Here is a 21,085-nt window from a genome sequence, read left to right as displayed (position 1 = left end):
ATCAATCACCTACCCACCCAAACTGCCAGCTTACTGATGCAACTTCAACATCCTAGGCATTTATCTGGATTGGATCTTTGACAAGCCCCCTCAACTGCCAGTGAAACAGCTTAGCACCTATGAAGGGCTGATGCCCTGCTTTACTACAAAACACAGAACAGTCAAGATCCCACTAATTTGCAGAAAAAATTTACCCATGCCTGTTTTACAATCTAAATTACAAGAGAATACCAAAAGTTTGACAAATATTTAAACTTATATTGATAGTCTTCAGTTTGAATGATTTCAAAACGCTGCACAAATTGTTCATCAAAGGATCAAAACCCTCACCCAAAACTAATATGCACCCACTTCTTGGGAAATTCTGGCTTGACAGAACAGATCACCACCACAATACATTTTTGGAAGGTGTCATAACTATGAGGGCTGGCCAGCAGCCTGGGGACTAAGAGGTTAACTATGTCACCTAAACCTAGCCAGGTATCTGGTCAAACAATAACAATGCAGGTAGGGATTTCAAACTGGGACATAGGAATTTTAAACTTTTCCCTCCTTTGTCTGGGTCATAGCGGTTTCTTCCATGTAACAGGGAGATAGGAAGGCCTGTCTCTCTCCCAAGAATGGACTTTTTAAACGTGTAAGAAAGGCAAAGTCTAGATAACCCGTCAGGTTTTATTGTTTTCTGGTTTGGGAATGTGGAATTGATGTCTAAGCTGTTCAAAGTGTATTTTTTTCTTTTCCCTTTAAAAGTGTTTTCCTTTTGTACTTAAAGTCCTGAGCTAAGAGATTCCCGAGTTTTTCCTTCACAAAAAAAACCTCCAAAAACAGGCACTAACTAGTTATAAAAGACTTGGAAGTTTGAGTTTGTGAAAAGATATGGACATTTTTTACACAAGAGGAACCATTTTGACAATGTTGACAGTTTGGGATGAGCCAGTTTTGTTTTAGAAAAGAGTCCTTTCCTGCTCCCTAAAAGGAAAAAAAACTTGTAACAATTTCACACACTCAGACATCTGGGTGCATCTTCAGCTCCCCTTAGTGCTACCGGGGAGTATAGTATGTGTGCTCCACACCTTTCAGCAGCAAGTTAACTGCAGTGTAGATCTACCCTCAGTGCACTAACTCAGCTAAAGGTTTTGTCCGTCCGTCCGTGAGCTGTAATGGACATCTCCAGCTGCAGTGTAGAGTGCCCTTGGGGTCTGTCTTGAGCCTGTGACGGAGCCAAGAATTAAGCCTGTGTATCCGAAAGTAAGAAAGAAAAAGATTCTTTTAAACAGAATTTTTTTGGAGTGTTGCAGATATCTAAAACTCTGATCTTAATGATTTTTTTTTAATCCTGTGTTACTAAAACTGTAAGATCTGCATCTTTATTTATTAATGAAGCTGCTGTAAGTAGGACTATTATTGACTTTAAAAAGTACTGATGGCATGCAGACCCATAAATAGAAGCAAATAAGTTACATCTCGACTTGCCACTTCTGAAAGGTTGCTGATTCCTGATCTATAGCATAATCCTTTGTAAAGGTGTGTGCAGAAGCTCATGTTGCTGCTCTGCAAATGTCCCTGACGGGTACATTATGTAGGAAGGCCATAGAGGTGGCCATTGCTCTAGTGGAGTGTGCCCGCTATTGGGTCAGTAGAGGCACCTTATTGATAACTAGCTGGAGTTACCCGGTGTTGCTCGGGAACCGGAGGAAGAAAATGTAGAAAAACAGTAGTCCATTATCTTTTTTGGAATGGTAGAAAAGTTGAACTGATTTCTACAGGGATTAAAATATAGGTCTGCATCATCCCCGGAAGGGGGGTGGGTGCGACTCCAGGTGGAGAGGAGGTTACACGTTGGAGGGGCACCCCAGCTCGCGCCCGGGGCTTGCGAGTGCTCAAGCTGTTGCGGGTGCTCGCGGGTGCCCAAGCTGTTGCGTGTGTGCTGGCGCGGGGGGGAAAAAGGGTCGCTTATGTAACCTCGCCAGTGGGAGGAGGTGAGTCCCAGACGGCGCTGAGGGCCACAGGCGGCGGGCACGGGACCTAGGGTGGGCAGAGAGGCCCCTGCAGCGCAGCACGGAAGGTTACTTTTTTATTTTTGCAGCTTGAGCTCGGGCCCGATCGGGTCCAAGAGTACCTTAAAACCTTCTCCTGGATGAAAGGTTATCCCATGGAAAGTTTGGTTGTGGTAGCCCTTCTAGTGTCCAAGTTATTAGCCCACAAACTTACAAACATTCTCCTTTATATATTAGATACAGCAATTTGTAATACAATTTGTTATCCACTTTGAAAGTCTCTGTTCTGAGATCGCGTGTCCTTTGAAGCGATTTGCTACGGAAATGAATAGTCTGGAAGAATGTCTCAACTGTTTTGTTCTGTCTAGGTAAAAAGCAATCGTCTGGCGAACATCCAAGGAGTGGAGTTGTGCCACACTGGTGTCCAGATGAGGCTTTTGGTGAAAAACAGGTAAGTATATAGGTTCGTTAAGGTGGAAGTGCGAGACTATTTTTTTAGGAGAAATTTTAGATGAAGCCTTAACACTACATTGTCTTTGTAGAAGATTGTGAATGGCAGATCCTCATTGAGTGCTATCAGTTCACTGACCCTCCTTGTTGTCATGATTTCTAGTTTAAAAAAAAAAAAAAAAAAAAAAAAAAAAAAGGAAAGGTGGTTCAGGGAGCATATTGCCATTGGCTCAAACAGAGGGTGGGTCAAGGTGTTGAGGATGAGGCTGAGATCCCACAGTCGAACTGTCAGTTTTATCAGGGGAAAGATATTAGGAGACCGTCTAAACATTTCTTTGTGGTCAGATGTGAGAGTACAGAGTGACCATCTACACCATCATGCTCACTCGAAATAGCCACTAAGAATCTTTATTGATGAATTGGAGATGTTCTCTTTCCTTTAATGAGAAGAGACAGTGAAAAATGATCATCAGATGTGTTGAACAAAGTTGCAGTATTCTGTGGTTTGCCCACTCAGAGAAATGGCCATTGTTGTAGGTAAGTCCTTCTTGTACTCTGTATGCGACAGTTCAGGATTAAACTGAGAACTTCCTCTCAACAGATCTGGTCTTGCCAGAGGAACCATGGCTTGAGGTGGAGCTTGAGTATGTTGGGATGAAGAACTCGGTCTTGGTCCTGAGATAGAATGTCCGGCCATGGTGGAAAAGGAATCCGAGGAGTCAGGTCTGTCCGGGCCAAGAGGGAGTTATGATGATGACCCTGGCCCCGTCCTGTTTTATCTTTTGTATGATTTTGCCAGTAAGGAGAAGAGGTGGAAAGGCATATAGAAGGTTGTGGGACCAGATGATCATCATGGCATCCCCCATGGAGCCCTTGCCCAGCCCCAATCTAAAACATTATTTGGGGCATTGTGTAATGTGGCAAATAAGTCTATTTATGCAAAGCCCCACCTGAGGAATACGGTATATAGGGCTCAGGAGCATCTCTCCCATTCGTACTCATGATGAAATATGCGGCTCAAATGGTCTGTGGTGACATTTTGCTTGCCTGGAAGGCATACTGCCGATATGGTGATCTGGTGGTGGATGCACCACTGCCACAGTTCTATCGCCTCTTTGCAGAGAAGGCATGACCTGGCTCTGCCTTGGTGATTTATGTAAAACATGCAGGCAGTGTTGTCTGAGTAGCCTCATGGACTTGCCCTGGATTCGGGGGAGAAAGTATTTGCATGCTCTTCTTACGGCACAGAGTTCCAGAACGTTGATGTGCAGGCTTGACACCGAAGGAGTCCACCTCCCCGGGCTGCTGGCATGCATACTCCAGCCCTCCAACAAAGCATCCCTAGTTAGGGAAAGATATCACCTCCCGATCAGCTGCTAGAAGTGGGCCTCATCCTCCCTGATTGAATTTACCTCGTTATCCCTAGCCTGATTCTTGCCTGCATATTTATACCTGCCTCTGGAAATTTGCACTACATGCATCTGACGAAGCCAACGAAAGCTTATGCTCCAATACATATGTTAGTCTATAAGGTGCTACAGGACTCCTTGTCGTTTTTGGCCAGAGCCTCCCTCAAGTGCAGATGGCCCTTGGTCAGAAGCCACTGCTGGGGTACGTCTAAACTACATGCCTCCATCGACAGAGGCATGTAGATTAGTTTATTCGAAAAAGGGAAACGAAGCGGCGATTTAAATAATCGCCGCTTCATTTAAATTTAAATGGCTGCCGCGCTGAGCCGACAAACAGCTGATCGGCAGAGCGGGGCAGCCATTTAAATTTAAATCAAGCCGCGATTATTTTAATCGCGGCTCCATTTCCCTCTGCCGATCTGTCTAATCTACATGCCTCCGTCGACAGAGGCATGTAGTCTGGACACACCCCTGGGGTTGGAGAGGTCTGCAATGCCGATTCCAAAGCTGGCCTCTCAACTTTCTCCATAGCAAGGAGCTTTTACTGTCACTCCCGTCCTTTCAAGAATCTCAATGAGAGCTTCTTGCAAATGGTGGCAAGTCTTTGGTGAGTGGCCCTGGCCCAGGCAGCGAATACACCGGGCATGCCCATCGGAGATAGACTGTTTGAAACCTGGTGAGCCTGGCATGCCTACTCTATGCTAATAGCTATGAACAGAGAGAAGGTTTTTTTTAAAAAAATAACAAATAACGAGGGGAAAACCGTGAACAGAAATAAGATTTAAAATCTGAACACCAAATACTACTCTAAATACACAAAGATCTATCACAGGGCGCTGCTGTTTTCCAACCAAACCAGGAGCAGTTGAGAAGGAACTGAGGGATGATTGACAGCGCGCATGCGTCAGCATGTTCAATACATCACAGTCGGTGCCACAAGTGTGCGCCGGCACCCAGGGGGATACTGCCACTAAAAAGTTTCAATCTTAAGTGCAGGAGCGCGAAGACACCTACCGTGGAGTGCCCACAGGGACACTCCTCAAAGAACTTCCTCTTCTCCTTCGAGTGCTGTCCCCAAATGCTCCACTCAGGTGACTAAAGAGCAGTACCCGCTGTCTGCGGGGATGGGCTTTGGAGTCATATAAGAGGAGGCAACAACAGCCTTACCCACAGAGGTGGATGGTATTGGTCCTTGCTGCAGTGCATAATGCGAGGTGAAGATGTGATGTGAGGACCGTGTGGCAGCTCTGCAGAGGTCAGCCAGGGGCACATTCTGCAGAAAGGCAGTCCATGCAGCCATCGTGGTGGATACTAGTTATTCCAAAGTCTGTAGCAGATGTTTATTCAATTTGATATCCACTTCAAAATATCCGTTGTGCGGAGATGGCTTTTCTCAGAGAACTGTGAGGAGACTGGGGTACTGGAAAGAAAAGGTTACTCACCTTGTGCAGTAACTTCTGTTCTTCGAGATGTGTGTCCCCGTGGGTGCTCCACTACAGGTGTCGGGCTCGTCCCGGCGCCGCAAACCGGAAACTTCTTCATAGCAGTAGCCCCCCTCCGGAGGACCGCGCGTGCGCAGTGTGTCCCACGGCGTTCGCGCCTTTTCTGCGTCGCGCAGTCCGACCCGCCAGTTCCTTCTAGCCGGAACATCTGCAAGATACAAGAGAGATCTCCGAAGCAGGGAGGAGGGCGGGTCGTGGAGCACCCACGGGGACACACATCTCGAAGAACAGAAGTTACTGCACAAGGTGAGTAACCTTTTCTTCTTCTTCGAGTGATGTCCCCGTGGGTGCTCCACTACAGGTGAGTATGAAGCAGTCACCCTTGCACTGATTGTGCTTCGGATTTACTTGTGCACGGACGAAAGGACTGCTTGAGCGACTGCTGTGTCTGCCTCCTTGAGACGGTCAAGGGCATAGTGTCTAGCGAAGGTGGATGCGGACGACCATGTCGCTGCCCTGCATATGTCTCTAAGTGATACATTTTTCATAAAAGCCGTGGAGGCAGCCATACTTCTGGTTGAATGCGCGGTTAGCGGACAGGGCAGAGATTTCCCCCGAGAGTGTAGCAACGGGTGATGCAGTTAACTATATGTTTGGAAATACGTTGGGACGACAGCTGATGACCTTTAGAGCGATTAGCGAGTGATAATAGCAAACGCGGAGACTTCCGGAATGGACGTGTTCTGTCAAGATAAAATGCCAATGCCCTTCTAATGTCCAGAGTGTGCCAGCGGGCTTCCTCCGGTGTAGCGTGTGGTTTGGGGTAGAAAGTAGGGAAGATTATAGGTTCATTGACATGAAAGGACGAGTTGACTTTTGGCAAGAAGGATGGATGACATCTCAGTGAGACTCCCTGCTGAGTGAACATCGTGTATGGAGGGTCCGCTGAAAGTGCTGCAAGCTCTGAAACTCGCCGAGCTGAGGCTATTGCCAGGAGAAAGGTAACCTTTATCGTGAGAATTTGTAACTCACAAGTCGCAAGTGGTTCAAATGGTGGGCGGGTAAGGGTGTCCAGTACAAGGCCAAGGTCCTATGGCTGCGGGATAGGCTTGTGTGGTGGACAAATATTGGAAATTCCCTTGAGAAATTTCTTCGTAAGTGGATGAGAGAAAACGGAAAATCTCTCTATGGGAGCGTGAAAAGCCGAAATAGCTGCCAAGTGTACTTTTAGCGAAGCAGCGGCCAATCCTTGGGAGTGTAAATGCAGGACGTAGTCCAGAATACGCTGGATCTGCACATTTAGGGGGTTAATGGCTTGTGGCTGGCACCAGGCTGAGAAGCGACGCCACTTATAGATGTACGATCGTTGGGTGCTGTGGCGTCTGCTTTGCACGAGTACATCCATGACCGCTTGGGAGCAGGTTAATTCTAGGCCCTGGAGCCAGTTAGGAGCCAAGCTGTCAGGTGCAAGCGGTCGACATCCGGGTGGAGAAGGTTGCCGTTTTGTTGTGAGATCAAGTTGTTGATCCGTGGAAGACGTTGAGGTCTGGACACCGACATCTGCATGAGTTGCGTGAGCCAAGTCTGGCGCGGCCAGAAGGGAGCCACCAGGATTACTGTCGCCGAGTCTGATAGTATTTTCTGTATTACCCGCGGTATCAGCGGGATTGGGGGAAAAGCGTAGAGGAGATGGTACGCCCCCCAATTGAGAAGGAAGGCATCCCCCAAGGATTGGTTGTCTATCCCCGCTCTCGAACAGTAAGAGCGGCACTTCCTGTTGTCGCGAGTGGCAAAGAGGTCGATCTCTGGGTAACCCCATGCCCGAAACAGATCGAGGGCTACAGAGTGAAGGAGCTCCCATTCGTGTTGGGAGTGGAATGATCTGCTGAGCGTGTCCGCAATTATATTGGTTTTGCCGGGGAGATAGGAAGCTATGAGCGCGATCCTGTGGCGGATCGCCCAGTTCCACAGGCGCACTGCTTCCGCACACAAAGTCCTGGACCGGGCCCCGCCTTGCCGGTTGATGTAGTAAACCGTGCATATGTTGTCGGTAAGGACTTGTATGGTGGTCCCCTGTATGTGGTGGACAAAGTGGCGGCATGCGTTGAAGACTGCCCTGAGCTCCAGGAAGTTTATATGGAGTAGGGATTCCTGATGGGACCACAGTCCCTGAGTCCGGTAGTGCAACATATGCGCCCCCCAGCCTATTAGGGACGCGTCCGTGGTCAGTTGAATGGATGGGGGCTGGATCCGGAATGGAACGCCTGCTAGAGTATTGGCAGGTAGAGTCCACCAAACGAGCGATTTCCTGACTCGGGCAGGGATGGTTATGAAAGTGTTGATATTGGTAATGCCCGGTTTGTAGGCTATGAGGAGCCAATGTTGCAGACATCGCATGCGGAGGCGAGCATGGGCTATGACGTATGTGGTAGAGGCCATGTGGCCCAATAGTTTCAGGCAGGTAAGGTAAGGGACCTTCGGGGCCGTGAGCAAGACGTTCGATAGGTCTCGAATGGTGTCGGCTCTGTCCGTAGGCAGATACGCCATAGCAGTGGTAGAGTCTAGTCTGGCCCCAATGAACACGATGGACTGGGCCGGAGTTAGAGTAGATTTTGGCAGATTGATAATTAGGCCAAGGGTCTCGAAGATGCCTTTTGTAGTGGCAACTGCCATCTCGGCTTGTTCTCTCGAAGGTGCTGAGAGGAGGTAGTCGTCGAGATAAGGGAAGATGGTGATCCCCGCTCGACGGAGGTATGCCGCTATGACTGCCATGGTCTTTGAAAATACTCTCGGAGCTGCGGATAGGCCGAAGGGAAGTACCGCATATTGGTAGTGGTCGTCTCCGACGGTGAATCGCAGAAACCTCCTGTGAGCTGGATGGATAGGAATGTGGAAGTATGCGTCCTGCAGGTCGAGAGACGCGAACCAATCCCCCTTTTGTAGTGTTGGAATGATGGAACCCAGAGTAACCATCTTGAATCTGTATCTTCGCAGGTAGCGGTTGAGACCGCGAAGGTCTAGTATCGGCCTCCATCCCCCCGACTTTTTCTCTGTGAGGAAGTATCGGGAATAGAACCCCCTGCGATGGAATTCGGGAGGAACTATTTCCACCGCACCTATGGTAAGTAGGTGTACTACTTCCTGTCGTAACAGATTTTCGTGGGAGGGGTCCCTGAAAAGGGGTGGGGAGGGAGGGTTGGTGGGAGGCAAGGTGGAGAACGGAATGGTGAGTCCTGAGGTTACAATCTCCCTGACCCAGCGGTCTGTGGTGATGGCAAACCAACGAAGAGAGTATGGATACAGACGGCGGTTGAAGAGTTTGGTTACTCTCGCGTTGGGTTCTAGTTGAGGGATGGCTTGCAGACTCTCAATCAGTCCGTCAAACTTGCTGCCTAGATTGTTGCTGGTTGTTGGCCTTGTTAGATTGCTGGCGGTGACGTTGGGGGCGCTGCCTCTGTCTATGCTGGTCGTATGGCCTAAATCGTTGGTTGGTATAGTAGGAAGCCGAAGAAGGAGGCGGCCTCTGCCTGTTATATGGCCAGGCTCTCCTGCGCCTGAAGGGCGGGGTGTACATCCCTAGCGTTCTTAACATATTTCTAGAGTCTTTTCCTGAGTGAAACACTTGGTCTGTGTTTTGAGCGAACAGGGATGCTCGGTCAAATGGGAGGTCCTCCACCTTAGGGTGTAGATCCTTTGGCACTGAAGCCAGGTGGAGCCAAGAGTCTCGTCACATGACGATGGACGTCGCGGTAGTGCGGGAGGCTGAGTCCGCAATATCGAGAGATATCTGGAGCGCATTACGGGCCACTGTGTAACCCTCTTGCACTATGGCCTTCAGTACCTCCCTTTTGGAATGTGGGAGATGCTGTATGAGCGGCACTAACTTCGAATAGTTGTCGAAGTCGTGGTTGGCAAGATGGGCGGAGTAGTTTGCCATCCTCAATGTGGCCGTTGCAGATGAATAGACCTTTCTGCCTAGCAAATCCAAGCGTTTGGCCTCTTTGTCCGCGATGGAATTTCTCGCCTGCGCGGATCTCGCCTTTTGCTGTGCTGCGTCAACCACGATAGAGTTTGGAACAGGATGGGTAAAGAGAAACTCTGCATCCTTGGCGTCGATAAAATATTTTCTGTCCGTGCGTTTGTTGGTAGGAGGCATAGACGCCGGAGTTTGCCAGATGTCATTGGCTACCTCCAATATCGCGGCATCGAAAGGAAGAGCTAGCTTGGATTTACTAGAATGTTGTAAATTTCTGAGCAGCGGATGGTGTTTTGGAGGCGCCCCCGAGGTGCGTAGGTTCTGTGAATCCGCTACCCGTGTAAAAAGCTCATGGAACTGTTTATAATCATCTGCTAGAGGGGGTTCGTCATTAAACACCGCATCGTCAGGAGAAGAGGAAGCGACATCTGTCGGGGAGGCCACTGACTGGTGTTCCGCCACTGGTGACTGAGTGGTATCGTCCTGTGGGACCGAAGTCGTGGACGCATCTCCCGTAGGCGCTGGTGGGCGTTGAGCCGGTGGAATAGAGCCTTGGGTCGTTGGCGAATATATTTGCTGTCGGCTCGGAGACAAGGGTGAGCGCCTCGATATTGATCGTGAACGCTCCGAATGCGGTGAGCGGTGACGAGACGCACGATGAGAGTATTGTGGAGAATAGGACAGAGTGCTCCTATGACGATAATAGCGGGAGCGGGTAGGTGATCGAGGGGAACGAGAACGGTACGAGTAACGGTACGGCGATCTGGAGTAGTATGATCGGTGATAGTGAGGCGGTGTGATGGACCTTCTCGGGGATCTATAGTAACGGCATGCAGGAGAGTACTCGTGATAGTGGCTCCGCCGTCTTTGAGGTGAAATCGAAGGTCCAGGCGAGAAGGCTGCCCTGTCCGAACCTGGAGAAGGGGTACGAGGGTGGTGTGTTTTCCTCTGTGCCTTCGTCGGTACCGCTCTAGAAGTATAGGGGACTGGGCTATCTGGGATCGAGATAAGAGAGGCCCCATCAGAGATTTCCCCTGGAAGGCGTGGTGATTGAGGCGCAGGAGGTGAGGAAGGCGGAAGCACTTCTTGTCCCGACACCTGAGGGTGTAAGGTCGTCGGATCCGGTGCCGAAACGGGAGACTGGGACGGCTCCTCCACTTCCAGCGATCGGTCGGTGCGGTGCGGTGCCGACGTGCCCTGAGGATGAGGAATGGCTGCGTCGCTAGGCTTTGGATGGGATCTGGGTGCCGAGTGTTTCCTCGGTGCCGTGTCCGGTGCCTTAGGTTGTTGCGGCTTAGGCTTCGGTGCCTGTTTAGGTTTCGGTGCCGGGCCAGCCACCGGTGCCGTCTTAGTCGGGGCACGGTCATGCGCCGACGGTGCCGATTGCCTCGGTGCCGAGGACCGCACCGAATCCGGCTGCGGTGCCGCTCGGAGGCTCGGTGCCGCTGATGATGGTGCCGACTCCGGACGGGTTGGCGGGGCCGATGCCACAGAGAGTGCGGGGCTCGGCGCCGATGTGCTACGGGCTTTGGAAGGCTTTTCCATCGCCTGTGGGTGGCCCGACGCGGCTCTCGAGTCTGCCGCACTTAGGCTCCTGGACGAAGCGGAGGCCTTTTCTTTGGTCTTGTGCGTACCCTCGGTCTCTCGCTCCGTTGTCGGCGGCGGCTGGAGAGCCTTGTTGAAGAGGAGCATTTTAAGGCGCATCTCTCTGTCACGCCTCGTGCGCGCCGTTAGCTTGGCGCAATGGCCACACTTCTGAGGGATATGGCCCTCCCCTAGGCAGCGAATGCAGCGGGAGTGGCCATCCGACACGGGCATAGCCTCGCCGCATGATGCGCACTTCTTGACTACGTTGGGAAGGGGCTAACTGGGAAAAACAACTGAACATATATCTAATTTTTGACTAAACGATTTCTCCTCAGGAGAGGAGCGTGTTCCAGATCCGTCTGCGGCCGTGGACGGTTAGGAGGAACTGGCGGGTCGGACCGCGTGACGCAGAAAAGGCGCGAACGCCGCGGGACACACTGCGCACGCGCGGTCCTCCGGAGGGGGGCTACTGCTATGAAGAAGTTTCCGGTTTGTGGCGCCGGGACGAGCCCGACACCTGTAGTGGAGCACCCACGGGGACATCACTCGAAGAAGAAGTGTGTCTGTCAGAATCTGTTTGGGGTAAGTCACCATCCTCCTTTTACACTTGGATAGTTGCCACAGGTACCCGTGGAAGATGGGCCAGCAATGATTGTGTGGTAGTAGGAGGAGACCGTGGTGTTGTGTGTGCTGGGGTCACTGCTGTTGATTCCCATAAGTGCTGGTGGGAGCAATGACAAAGGTACTGGTTCCATGGTGGCCAATGGGGTTGGTATTGCTGAGGTGGGTAACACTGCCGGTAGTTAAACGACAGATACTGTGGACTTTGATGAGATGGTTGGTACCTAGTTGAGCACCAAGATGCCACAGTCAGTGATGAATATTGGGAAGAGAACCTACTCTCATGACTGGTGCCGGGTCCAGTGCCCAGAGAGGATGGTATGGGCAAGAAAGATGTTCTCAGAAGAACGATGGTGCTGACTAGTCTCCATAATTATGGGAGTGCACAGGAGTGAAACATTTGTCAGCCCCAGTAGTGATGGTGCCGGTGGTTGTGGTGTTTGGTGCCACATCTCTGTCTTCTGGGTTCCAGACTTTGAGACTTTCAGTGCCTATGTATGCTTAGGTGCCAGTGTGCACTGGGAAGTGGAAGACTGTACCAGTGCCTCAGTATTCATCAGCCCTGGTGGTAACAACATATCCACCTTGGTTGGTCCCAGGTTAGAACCCATGCCAGCCAATGCAGAGGAGCTAGTTTTTTCTTTTGCTCCGACTCTGCCCTTTCTGTCAATGCCACAGCACCAGTGAATGCGTGGCAAGAGATGTCGATGGCATGACCAGTAAGGACTAAAACTACTAATTTGTCTTTTCAGTCAGAAAAAGGATTGCTCCAAAATGTTGTCTTCTGCCGAGGACAGTAGAAAAGGAACTGAGGGGACCCGTGCCATGCATGCAGCTAACAGATAAAACAGCACAAGATAGTGACTGCGCGTACGTGACATGGGAAGGCACTGCTAGGCTAAAAATCTCCTATCGCCCATGTGAGGACACATCGACACTAAGTGGAGCAGCCACAGGGACACCACTGGAAGGAGAACATAGCAATAAGGCAGCCTCAAAAGAAGGCCTAAAGCAGGGCTGTACAAAATACGGCCCGGGGGCTGGATCCAGCCTGCCAAGCCACCAGATCCGGCCCATGGAGCACCCTTCCAGGACCCTCAGGAACACAGCTGCCATGGATTAAAACACAGTCCCTGTGGCTCTCTGCTCTGCAGAGAGGGGGGAAGCTTCATGCAATCTCCCCACCCCCAGCCCAATCCTCAACTGGAAACAGCCAGCCAATTGGAGCTGAGAGATTGGCCTGAGCGACTGGGCCAGTGCAAGTCTCTTCCCCTATCCAGAATTGAGAGTCAGGTGGAGGGAGCAACCTGCATTTTCAAGAGGGCTGGAGCTGCAGCAGGCAGGGAGCCCAGCCTCCCTTGGATGTGCTGCAGCCTGCTGGCCAGAAGACACTTAGGTAAACTCCTCCCAGCCAGCACCAGCCTCTGACACCTCAATCCCTCCTACACCCAAACTCCCTCCCCCAGGTCACCATCCAAACCCTCTGCACCCTCCTGCCCCCGGTGACAACACCCTCCCATACCCTGTACCCCTTTCTACACCCCTCTCCCAGGCCAAAATCCTCTCCTGCACTCACAATCCCTCCCTGACTACACCTCAATCCTCTGACACAGGTCACAATCCCCTCCTACACCCAAACACCCTCTCAGACCTCACACCGTCTCCTGCACCCGTGTCCCTTACCCTGTGTGCCCTTCTGTACTCAATCTTCAATCTAGACTCCGCATCCCCTCCACAGAAAAGTGAGGCCCTTGACCGCTTACCAAAACCTTGGAGTGGCTGCCCACCAAAAATTATTGCCCACCCCTGGCCTAAAGGAAACAGTAAGCCTGTTGTATAACCAGCTAATCTGGTATGGGATGAAAATAAGCATAACTAAAACTAAGATAATGTGGATCAGCAGGGGTGCCACAAGGAAAGTGGATACAGAGATTACTGGAGAGACTATAAACCATACTGACTAGTTCAAATACTTTGGTGTCTGGATTATGGAAAATGGCATGCTTGAATGAGAGACAGTGTCCAAGACCAGGGAATGCTGGAAGAGCGTGGAATAAAATTTCAGTCTATTACAAGTATATGCATAGACTAAAATCCCTAATGTATAGCAACAAAGGTGCGTCCTAAAACACTATATAGTGCAGAAGCACAGAAAACAAAGAGATGGTATGATCAATCTCTTCAGGTGTTTTAGATGAGATGCCTTCATGCTGGGACAAAATTCAGGAAGTGTGACTTTCTGGTTCATACACATGCAGAAGGTGAAAGAAAAACCATGAACATATCATGGCTAAATATCATGTGCAAAGCCATTGTTTTAAGGGTTTATGGCTACTGCACTGCACTAACATCTTACATAAATACAGTCTTTTAACAGTTTTTAAAAATGTACTTGCCTTTCCTCTCAACATTTTTAAAGTTTCTAATTTTATGCAGTGTGGAACACATTTTTGATAATTTATTGCAGGAACAGAAATATCACCATCATATTCTGGCTGCTTATGATGATTTACAGGATCATTACACCAAGATGCACCCTACGTTTTGGGGGCAGAAAAGCAGATGCATGATGCTCAAAGCACAACACTCTGAGCATCTTGTGTCGAAACAGTAATTCTTTCAGCTGTCACTCTGAAGGTCAAAAGCCTTCTCTGTGTTGAATTTACAGAGCAAGCAAACCTGGGCATTCTACTTCATCTTATATTTACTGACAAATCTGAATGCCAGAGTCAAATTGCTGTTCATGGAAGATTAAAGAGGAAGGCAAAAACAGAACAGTCTTAGCTTTGGCAGTTTGCTCTATATGTAGATGTGGTGACCTCAGTACAAATTTCATAATGGAAATAAAAAAAGAAGCTGCAAAGCAGTTGCAGATTCAAAATACTTTTAACAAAGAGAAAGCCAGCATTGTAAGAATCAATATTTTGTTCTCAAAACAATTTTGAAAATTCAAGCTTGTGTGTTGAGCTATTGTTTAATACATACTATATCAATCTATACCAAGGCTACTCAACTTTGGAAGCCCTGGAGACCACAATGATACTCAAAGCATGTGCCGAGGATTGCAACTTAAGTGTGGTTGCATATACATGCAAATATATGCAAATAGCTTCTTTCATACTGACAGGCATGAATACAAAGATTAAGGCAAGACTACACAACACAGGCCCCATTTAAATCAGTTCTGCCAATATTAATAAAATGCAATATTTCCCCAATTTCTACCCATATGACAGCACTTTAAATAAGCAATGACAGTCCAGGAATTTAACTACTAATACACATCAACAGAAGACCATTATATTGACTCGCTGGTGTGGTGTGTGTTCCCAGTAGAGGCCTGTCATAATCAGGAGTGCTGACCAGCACCTGGTGACTAAGAGGTTAACTATGTCTCCTGTACCTAGCCAAGTATCAGGTGGTCAGCCAATAACAATTCAGGTAGGAATTTCAAACTGGAAAAGAGGAATTTTTCCTCTCCATTTCTTTGTTTGAAATTTTAGAGTGGTTTCTTCCAAGACTGAAGGAGATAGAAGGCCCATCTCTCTTGAAGAACAGACTTCTTACAATGCGTAAGTAGGGCAAAGTTTAGTCCGTCAGGATTTTGTTGTTTTCCTGGTTTAGGAATCTGGATTTAATGTCTGAGCTGTTAAGCTGTTAAGTTTGTTAACCAAACAAACAATGGAGGCGCCAATTGTTCTTATCAGCCTCTTGTAACTACTTGAACAATCTACTCACTGTCTCCTTCTCCCCCCCCCCCCCCTTCCACCCTCTCCCTTTTCCCTTATTTATTCTTGGACTTCTAGATACTCCAGTCATCTGAAGAAGTGAGTTGTGCACATGAAAGTTCATGATACCATCTACGTGTTTTGTTAGTCTTTAAGGTGCTACTAGACTTTTCATTGTTTTTTAAGTTTTTCCTGGTACAAACTAACTCGGCTACCCCTCTGAAACTAAGTAATTGGTAATACACTGAAGAAACAAATTACCCACAGACAATTTCTAAAGCTTTTCTCATGCCTCACCTGAAGGAGACCAAACAAAACTTTGGTTCTTTTTTCTATAAAAGACATAGATGCAGCCATCATTTTAAAAATCTGCTTTACCAGACGTGTGATAGCAACTAAACGTTAACACTGTGCTAAGTTTTGTCAAACACAGATACTCTCCAATTAATGGAAAAAGTGGATATATTGAATACCCTAAAGTTAAGCCAGACCAAATAACACAATATTAAACAAAATCATACCTGTTGACAATTAATGCTCAGTTGTACTAATCTTTGCATTATTTACCACTGCTTCTCAAGGTCATATTCTAGCAAAATGTATTTTCTCAGTGTAGACAATCTCTCGGTGCAGGCAAGGACAAGCTGAGTTTGCACCATGAGAGCTAATTTTACTGAACCAAGCATTTTTAGATGCCCGATATATCACAAAAGGAGATTCTTTAAACAGGTCATACAATTATGATAAATTTACCTCTGTGTGCTAGTGGTTAGACTGTTTTTTTTCATTGAATGTACTTGTTTACTTCCTTCATAATACCAATGTGAGAGTGTAAATGAGTAATCATTAAGCATGAGCTTATTGGTTACCCAAACTGCTACCCGCGGTTTCCAGTCCAGCTCCCGGAGAGCTGCCTGCAACCCTGCATATAATCATGGTTAATCAATTACACATATTTTAACATCCCTTTTTCATAATCACCACCTGATTTCTGATGGAATGCTTTCTCCCTAAATAGGTTTAAGTTATTCATTTGAATGTATTCTTCTATCATAGCAGCCTCTTTGAATGCATACATGCACTGACTGAGGACTTTGATCAGAGATGTAATAAATTAAATCCACATCCAGGATTGTGAATGCTCAGTAAGTAGCTAGTTAAATAAGAACATAAGAACGGCCGTACTCGGTCAGACCAAAGGTTCATTTAGCCCAGTAGCTTGTCTGCCAACAGTGGCCAGCACCAGGTGCCCCAGAGAAGGTGGACCTAAGACAATGATAAAGCAATTTGTCTCCTGCCATCCCGCTCCAGCCTCTGACAGAGGCCAAGGACACCATTTTATCCCCTGGCTAATAGCCTTTTATGGACCTAACCTCCATGAAATTATCTAGCTTCTCTTTAAACTCTATTATAGTCCTAGCCTTCACAGCCTCCTCTGGCAAGGAGTTCCACAGGCTGACTACACGCTGTGTGAAGAAGAACTTTCTTTTATTAGTTTTAAACCTGCTACCCATTAATTTCATTTGGTGTCCTCTAGTTCTTCTATTTAGGGAACTAATACATAACTTCTCTTTATCTGCCCTCTCCACACCACTCATGATTTTATAGACCTCTATCATATCCCCCCTCAGTCTCCTCTTTTCTAAACTGAAAAGTCCCAGTCGCTTTAACCTCTCCTCATATGGGACCCGTTCCAAACCCCTAATTATTTTAGTTGCCCTTTTCTGAACCCTTTCCAAGGCCAAAATATCTTTTTTGAGGTGAGGAGACCACATCTGTACACAGTACTCAAGATGTGGCGTACCATAGTTTTATACAGGGGCAGTAAGATATTCTGGGTCTTATTTTCTATCCCTTTCTTAATCATTGCTAGCATCCTATTTGCCTTTTTGACTGCCGCTGCACACTGCTTGGATGTTTTCAGAGAACTATCCATGATAACTCCAAGATCTCTTTCCTGATTTGTCGTAGGCAAATTAGCCCCCATCATACTGTACTTATAGTTGGGGTTATTTTTCCCCGATGTGCATTACTTTACACTTATCCACATTAAATTTCATTTGTCAATAAATGATTAGTCAATATACCTAATTGTGGAGTGTCTGCTATGTCGCCTGTACGCCGCCTTCCAAGCTCTTCTCTCAGAGTCAACAAGCCTTCCTCCAGAGTAGGGAACTCCGTCAAGTCACTTCCATCACCAGTCAAGCCCAACCTCATCCCTGATGTTGCCGCAAGATGGCTGACGTCCATTTCTGCTGGCAGTTGATACCATGACTCCATTCGCTTTAAAAAAAAAAAAAAAATCTTCAACATGTAACTAGTTGTACTTATATTTCCAAAATCAAAAGTGTAACAGTAAGCTATTTATATTTTTATTGCATTAAAATATATTTTACAATAAAAACAGTTCTTCTATTTAAATGTCTTGAATATATTCCGATCTATTCAGGTATAAATAAAGGCTACAACCAAAGTAGGACAGTTAAATTCAAATTTGGTAAGCATAAGCTTGCAATATCACTGGTACATTAAAAACAGACTTCACTTGGCTGTAAACTGTGAATGCAACTTAACAGAATTACATAGATATGGCCATTGACTGGTACAAAGGCCATAAGCGAAGGAAAGCCCTTTGGGGATGTTACATTTTCAAAAGGATCTCCCAATTACCCAATCAAGGATTATAAACTGAATGTCCTACCCTCCAAGTGTGGATAAAAGAAGGCACCAGAAACCTTTGTCTAAAAATCACCAACAATGTACATTTGTAATTGCTGAAGTGTACAATGAGCATTGTACTACGTAGAAGGCAGATCCCTTCATAAAGCAAAGATAGAAAGCAGCATGAATTGCAGGCGAGGGAAAGGGTTACTACTGGGTCCACTGTTTAAGAAAAGGCATGAGGGGCAAGTGGAGGGAGCAAAATATTGAATGCTCACTCAACTTGAGGATACAAGGGAGCGAGAAATAAGGAGTTTTCTTAATGTCTTTCACCTGAATTAAAGCCTCCAATCCTATCCAAAGTCCAGCATCCCCATGTTCCACTAAGGTTCAACTCCCTCCACCAAAAGACCTCCTCCAGATCTGCAAACATCTAGAGGACAGCAGTCCTGTTTTGGTGAGCTACATATAACCTGCTCAAGCAAAGGACCCCTCCAGAAAATCATATATGCCAATCCAAATTTTTAAAAATTGTCACTTTTTTATTTGAAGCATACATGGGAACATGAAAACAAAAAACTTTTGCTAAAAAAATTAAAGGCTGAAAATGTGCTCAAAAGGAGCCCAGCTAATTATCTCCCCAAAATACACTTTTACACAAAAATATTTTCAAAAAGATACAAAATCTTTAAACGAACAGTTGAAGTATCCAGTCATTTCCCTACAACCACAAGTCTCTCCTCACTCCCTCACTCCACCCCCCCAAACTCAACTCTGCCTCCAAATAAAATCTGAAAATAAATATATGCAAAAGGTCAAAATAAGTTACATGGGGATTATAAATCTTAGTTCTTATTTAGAGATCAATTTCCAATAATTGGTTATTTGATCTTTGCGTATTGTTTTGGACATATTTTATTGGAAGGCAATGTTAAGTTTGAAGGTTAAAGCTTCTTTGAAGTCTGTTCTGGTGCTGTGCTACTGTGTGTAGTTTGCGGCTTTGGTAGAGGCAATGCTGAGGCATGAAGTGTTGATTTCCCCTTAGCGCCTCTGTCAGAGCTAGTACAGACTTTGGCTCGAGCAGTACCGAGTAATCCTGCTGTGTCAGCTTATTGGTGCTGACAGCAGAATCAGTTCCACTGCTGACTGTCCGCTCATGGAATGGCATTCTCAGCCAATTCCTGCATGGAGGACATAGGTGTCTGCCTTTCTGACAGTTTTTTGGCAGGCTGATCAGACGCCTGGGTTGAGGACAAACCCATGTCAGAAGCTGCAGTCAGTGAAGTTTGTCAGAGTGGAAGCGGGGTGGGGTTCAGGCTGTGCGCTCAGGTCTGAGAGACTTCTTCATGAAGAGGAGCTTAGCTGCAAATCTCTCACCTTTCTTGTCCAGAAATGACCTTGAGGCAGTGCAGACACTTCTGTGTTGTGTGTGTTTCACATATATAATGAACACGTCTGTCCAAGACAGGTATAGCAAACTTGCAGGTAAAACCGCATTTAAAGCATGGGAAACAGGGCAATTCTGTTAGGGGGCATTCACCCTCACAGTGGCTGTGTATGGAAAGGTTCAACTAAAACATCTCCTTAGCTGTAATGTAACCTTAAACTTTAAAAGGAAGTAAAAGAAAAGGGTTTTTTTAATTATTTTGTTTTAAACAAGGTGAGGAGGAGAAAGGAAACCGATTAACTGTTATCAAGGTAACTAAATAACTGTTAAACTTATTAAATACTAAGTAGCTAGGTGGCGTTAGTACCAAGGACAATAGGGCAGGAATTGAAGGGAGATTGGTCACACCCCTATGTCATTACCTCACAGACACTTACCTTCCCCCCTCACCCCCACTCTGTTCTAAAATTTGATTTGTCAATTTCACATGTGTTCATTTTTTTGATTGTATCACTTTGGTATATATGGTTGTGCCGATTTTCTTCCACATATTGATTTGAGGAAGTGGGTCTGGCCCACGAAAGCTCATCACCTAATAAACCATCTTGTTAGTCTTTAAAGTGCTACATAGTTCTGTCTTTTGTTTCAGCTACACCAGACTAACACGGCTGCATCTCTATCACTATTCTACAATGTCTCTCAGATATGTCAGTTGATGACCAGCTGGCACAACTGACTTCTCTGAAACTCCAAAGCCACTGTTGACATCCCTCACAAACCAATTCAGTAGAAAACAATATTTTTGTATGACTGACTATAGCAGGGATGAGATTTTGGTAAGTGGTCAAGGGCCACACTTCTATGAAGGGGTGCAGGGTCTGGGACGGAAGCAGCATGCAGAAGGGAGCATGGGGTAGTGGACTGGGGTGCAGGAGAGGGTGTGAGGTCTGACAGAGTTTAGGTGAAGAAGGGGGTTATGATCTGGGGTAGAAACTTAGGGTACAGGATCCAGCAGGGGATATGGGTGCAAGAGAGGATTCTGGCCTAGGGGAGGGGTATAGGAAGGGATGCATGGTTTGGGAGGGAGTTGTGACCTGGAGGAGGTGGAGAGAGGGGATACAGAGGGTTTGGGTAGTGGCCTGGGGTAGGTAGTTGGGAGGGCAGTGGAGGTGAGGTGCCAGAGATGGCAAGTTGGGAGGTGCTTACCTAGGTGGCTCCCAGCCAGCAGCCCTGCAGGAACCTGAGGCAGGCTCCCTCCCGGCCTGCTGCAATGCTAAGCTAGTCACAACTGCAGAAACTGGCTAATGGGAGCTGAGAGATTTTGCTGGGGGCAGGGGCGGTGCACAAAACCTCCCTTCTCTCTCCCCAGCGGCATAAGCTGCTCTATGTCTAGGGGTTATTGCAAAGCGACCGCAAGCTAGATCTAGTGGCTTGGTGGGCCGCATCTGGTCCACAAGCTGCATCTTACCCAACCCTGATCTAAAGCATACCTCTAAAGGCCAATACTAGAAAATTTCAAGTAAGTGAACTCCTTTTCCGATTCTAATCGGATAAATAAGGATCTATTAAAGGTTTATTCGAAATACCTGATTAACAGTAGACCTCTGTCGGATTGCTTCTCCCAAGGAGATCCCACTGGCAACTGAAATCTGGGTCCCACTGCTGCTTTGGCTTAACAACTCTTCCTTCCATGCAGGACGTGGTGGTGTTGTAGCAATAGGCTAAATAGGGTGTTTTTTTAAGAGGGAAGTAAAAATTAATTTTCAGGATTCTTCAATGTAATAGCCATTTAAGTTGTAATGTACTACGAAATATCAGTAAAAGCAG

General features: G+C 47.1%; 1 protein-coding gene across 5 annotated transcripts in view; it reads right to left on the bottom strand.

The window, feature by feature from the left end:
- ALMS1 (ALMS1 centrosome and basal body associated protein) overlaps positions 1-21,085 on the bottom strand; it is a 98,848-nt gene that overhangs the window by 60,089 nt on the left and 17,674 nt on the right. For 4 of the 5 annotated variants that reach the window (XM_089777742.1, XM_075931030.2, XM_089777741.1 and 1 more), the window contains 2 exons: positions 20,845-20,979; positions 17,298-17,493 (listed from right to left, as the gene is read on the bottom strand). In XM_089777742.1, the coding sequence (XP_089633868.1) occupies positions 17,298-17,490 (193 nt within the window). In that variant the 5' untranslated portion in view covers positions 17,491-17,493; positions 20,845-20,979. The remainder of the gene's footprint in view (positions 1-17,297; positions 17,494-20,844; positions 20,980-21,085) is intronic. The other variant, XM_075931031.2, reaches the window with a different exon arrangement.

This window comes from Pelodiscus sinensis, chromosome 4 (genome assembly GCF_052426305.1).
Source record: "Pelodiscus sinensis isolate ZL-2025 chromosome 4, ASM5242630v1, whole genome shotgun sequence".
NCBI classification, from domain to species: domain Eukaryota; kingdom Metazoa; phylum Chordata; order Testudines; family Trionychidae; genus Pelodiscus; species Pelodiscus sinensis.
Note: the sequence above shows the minus strand (reverse complement) of the source record. Positions and strands in the feature narration are given on the sequence as shown.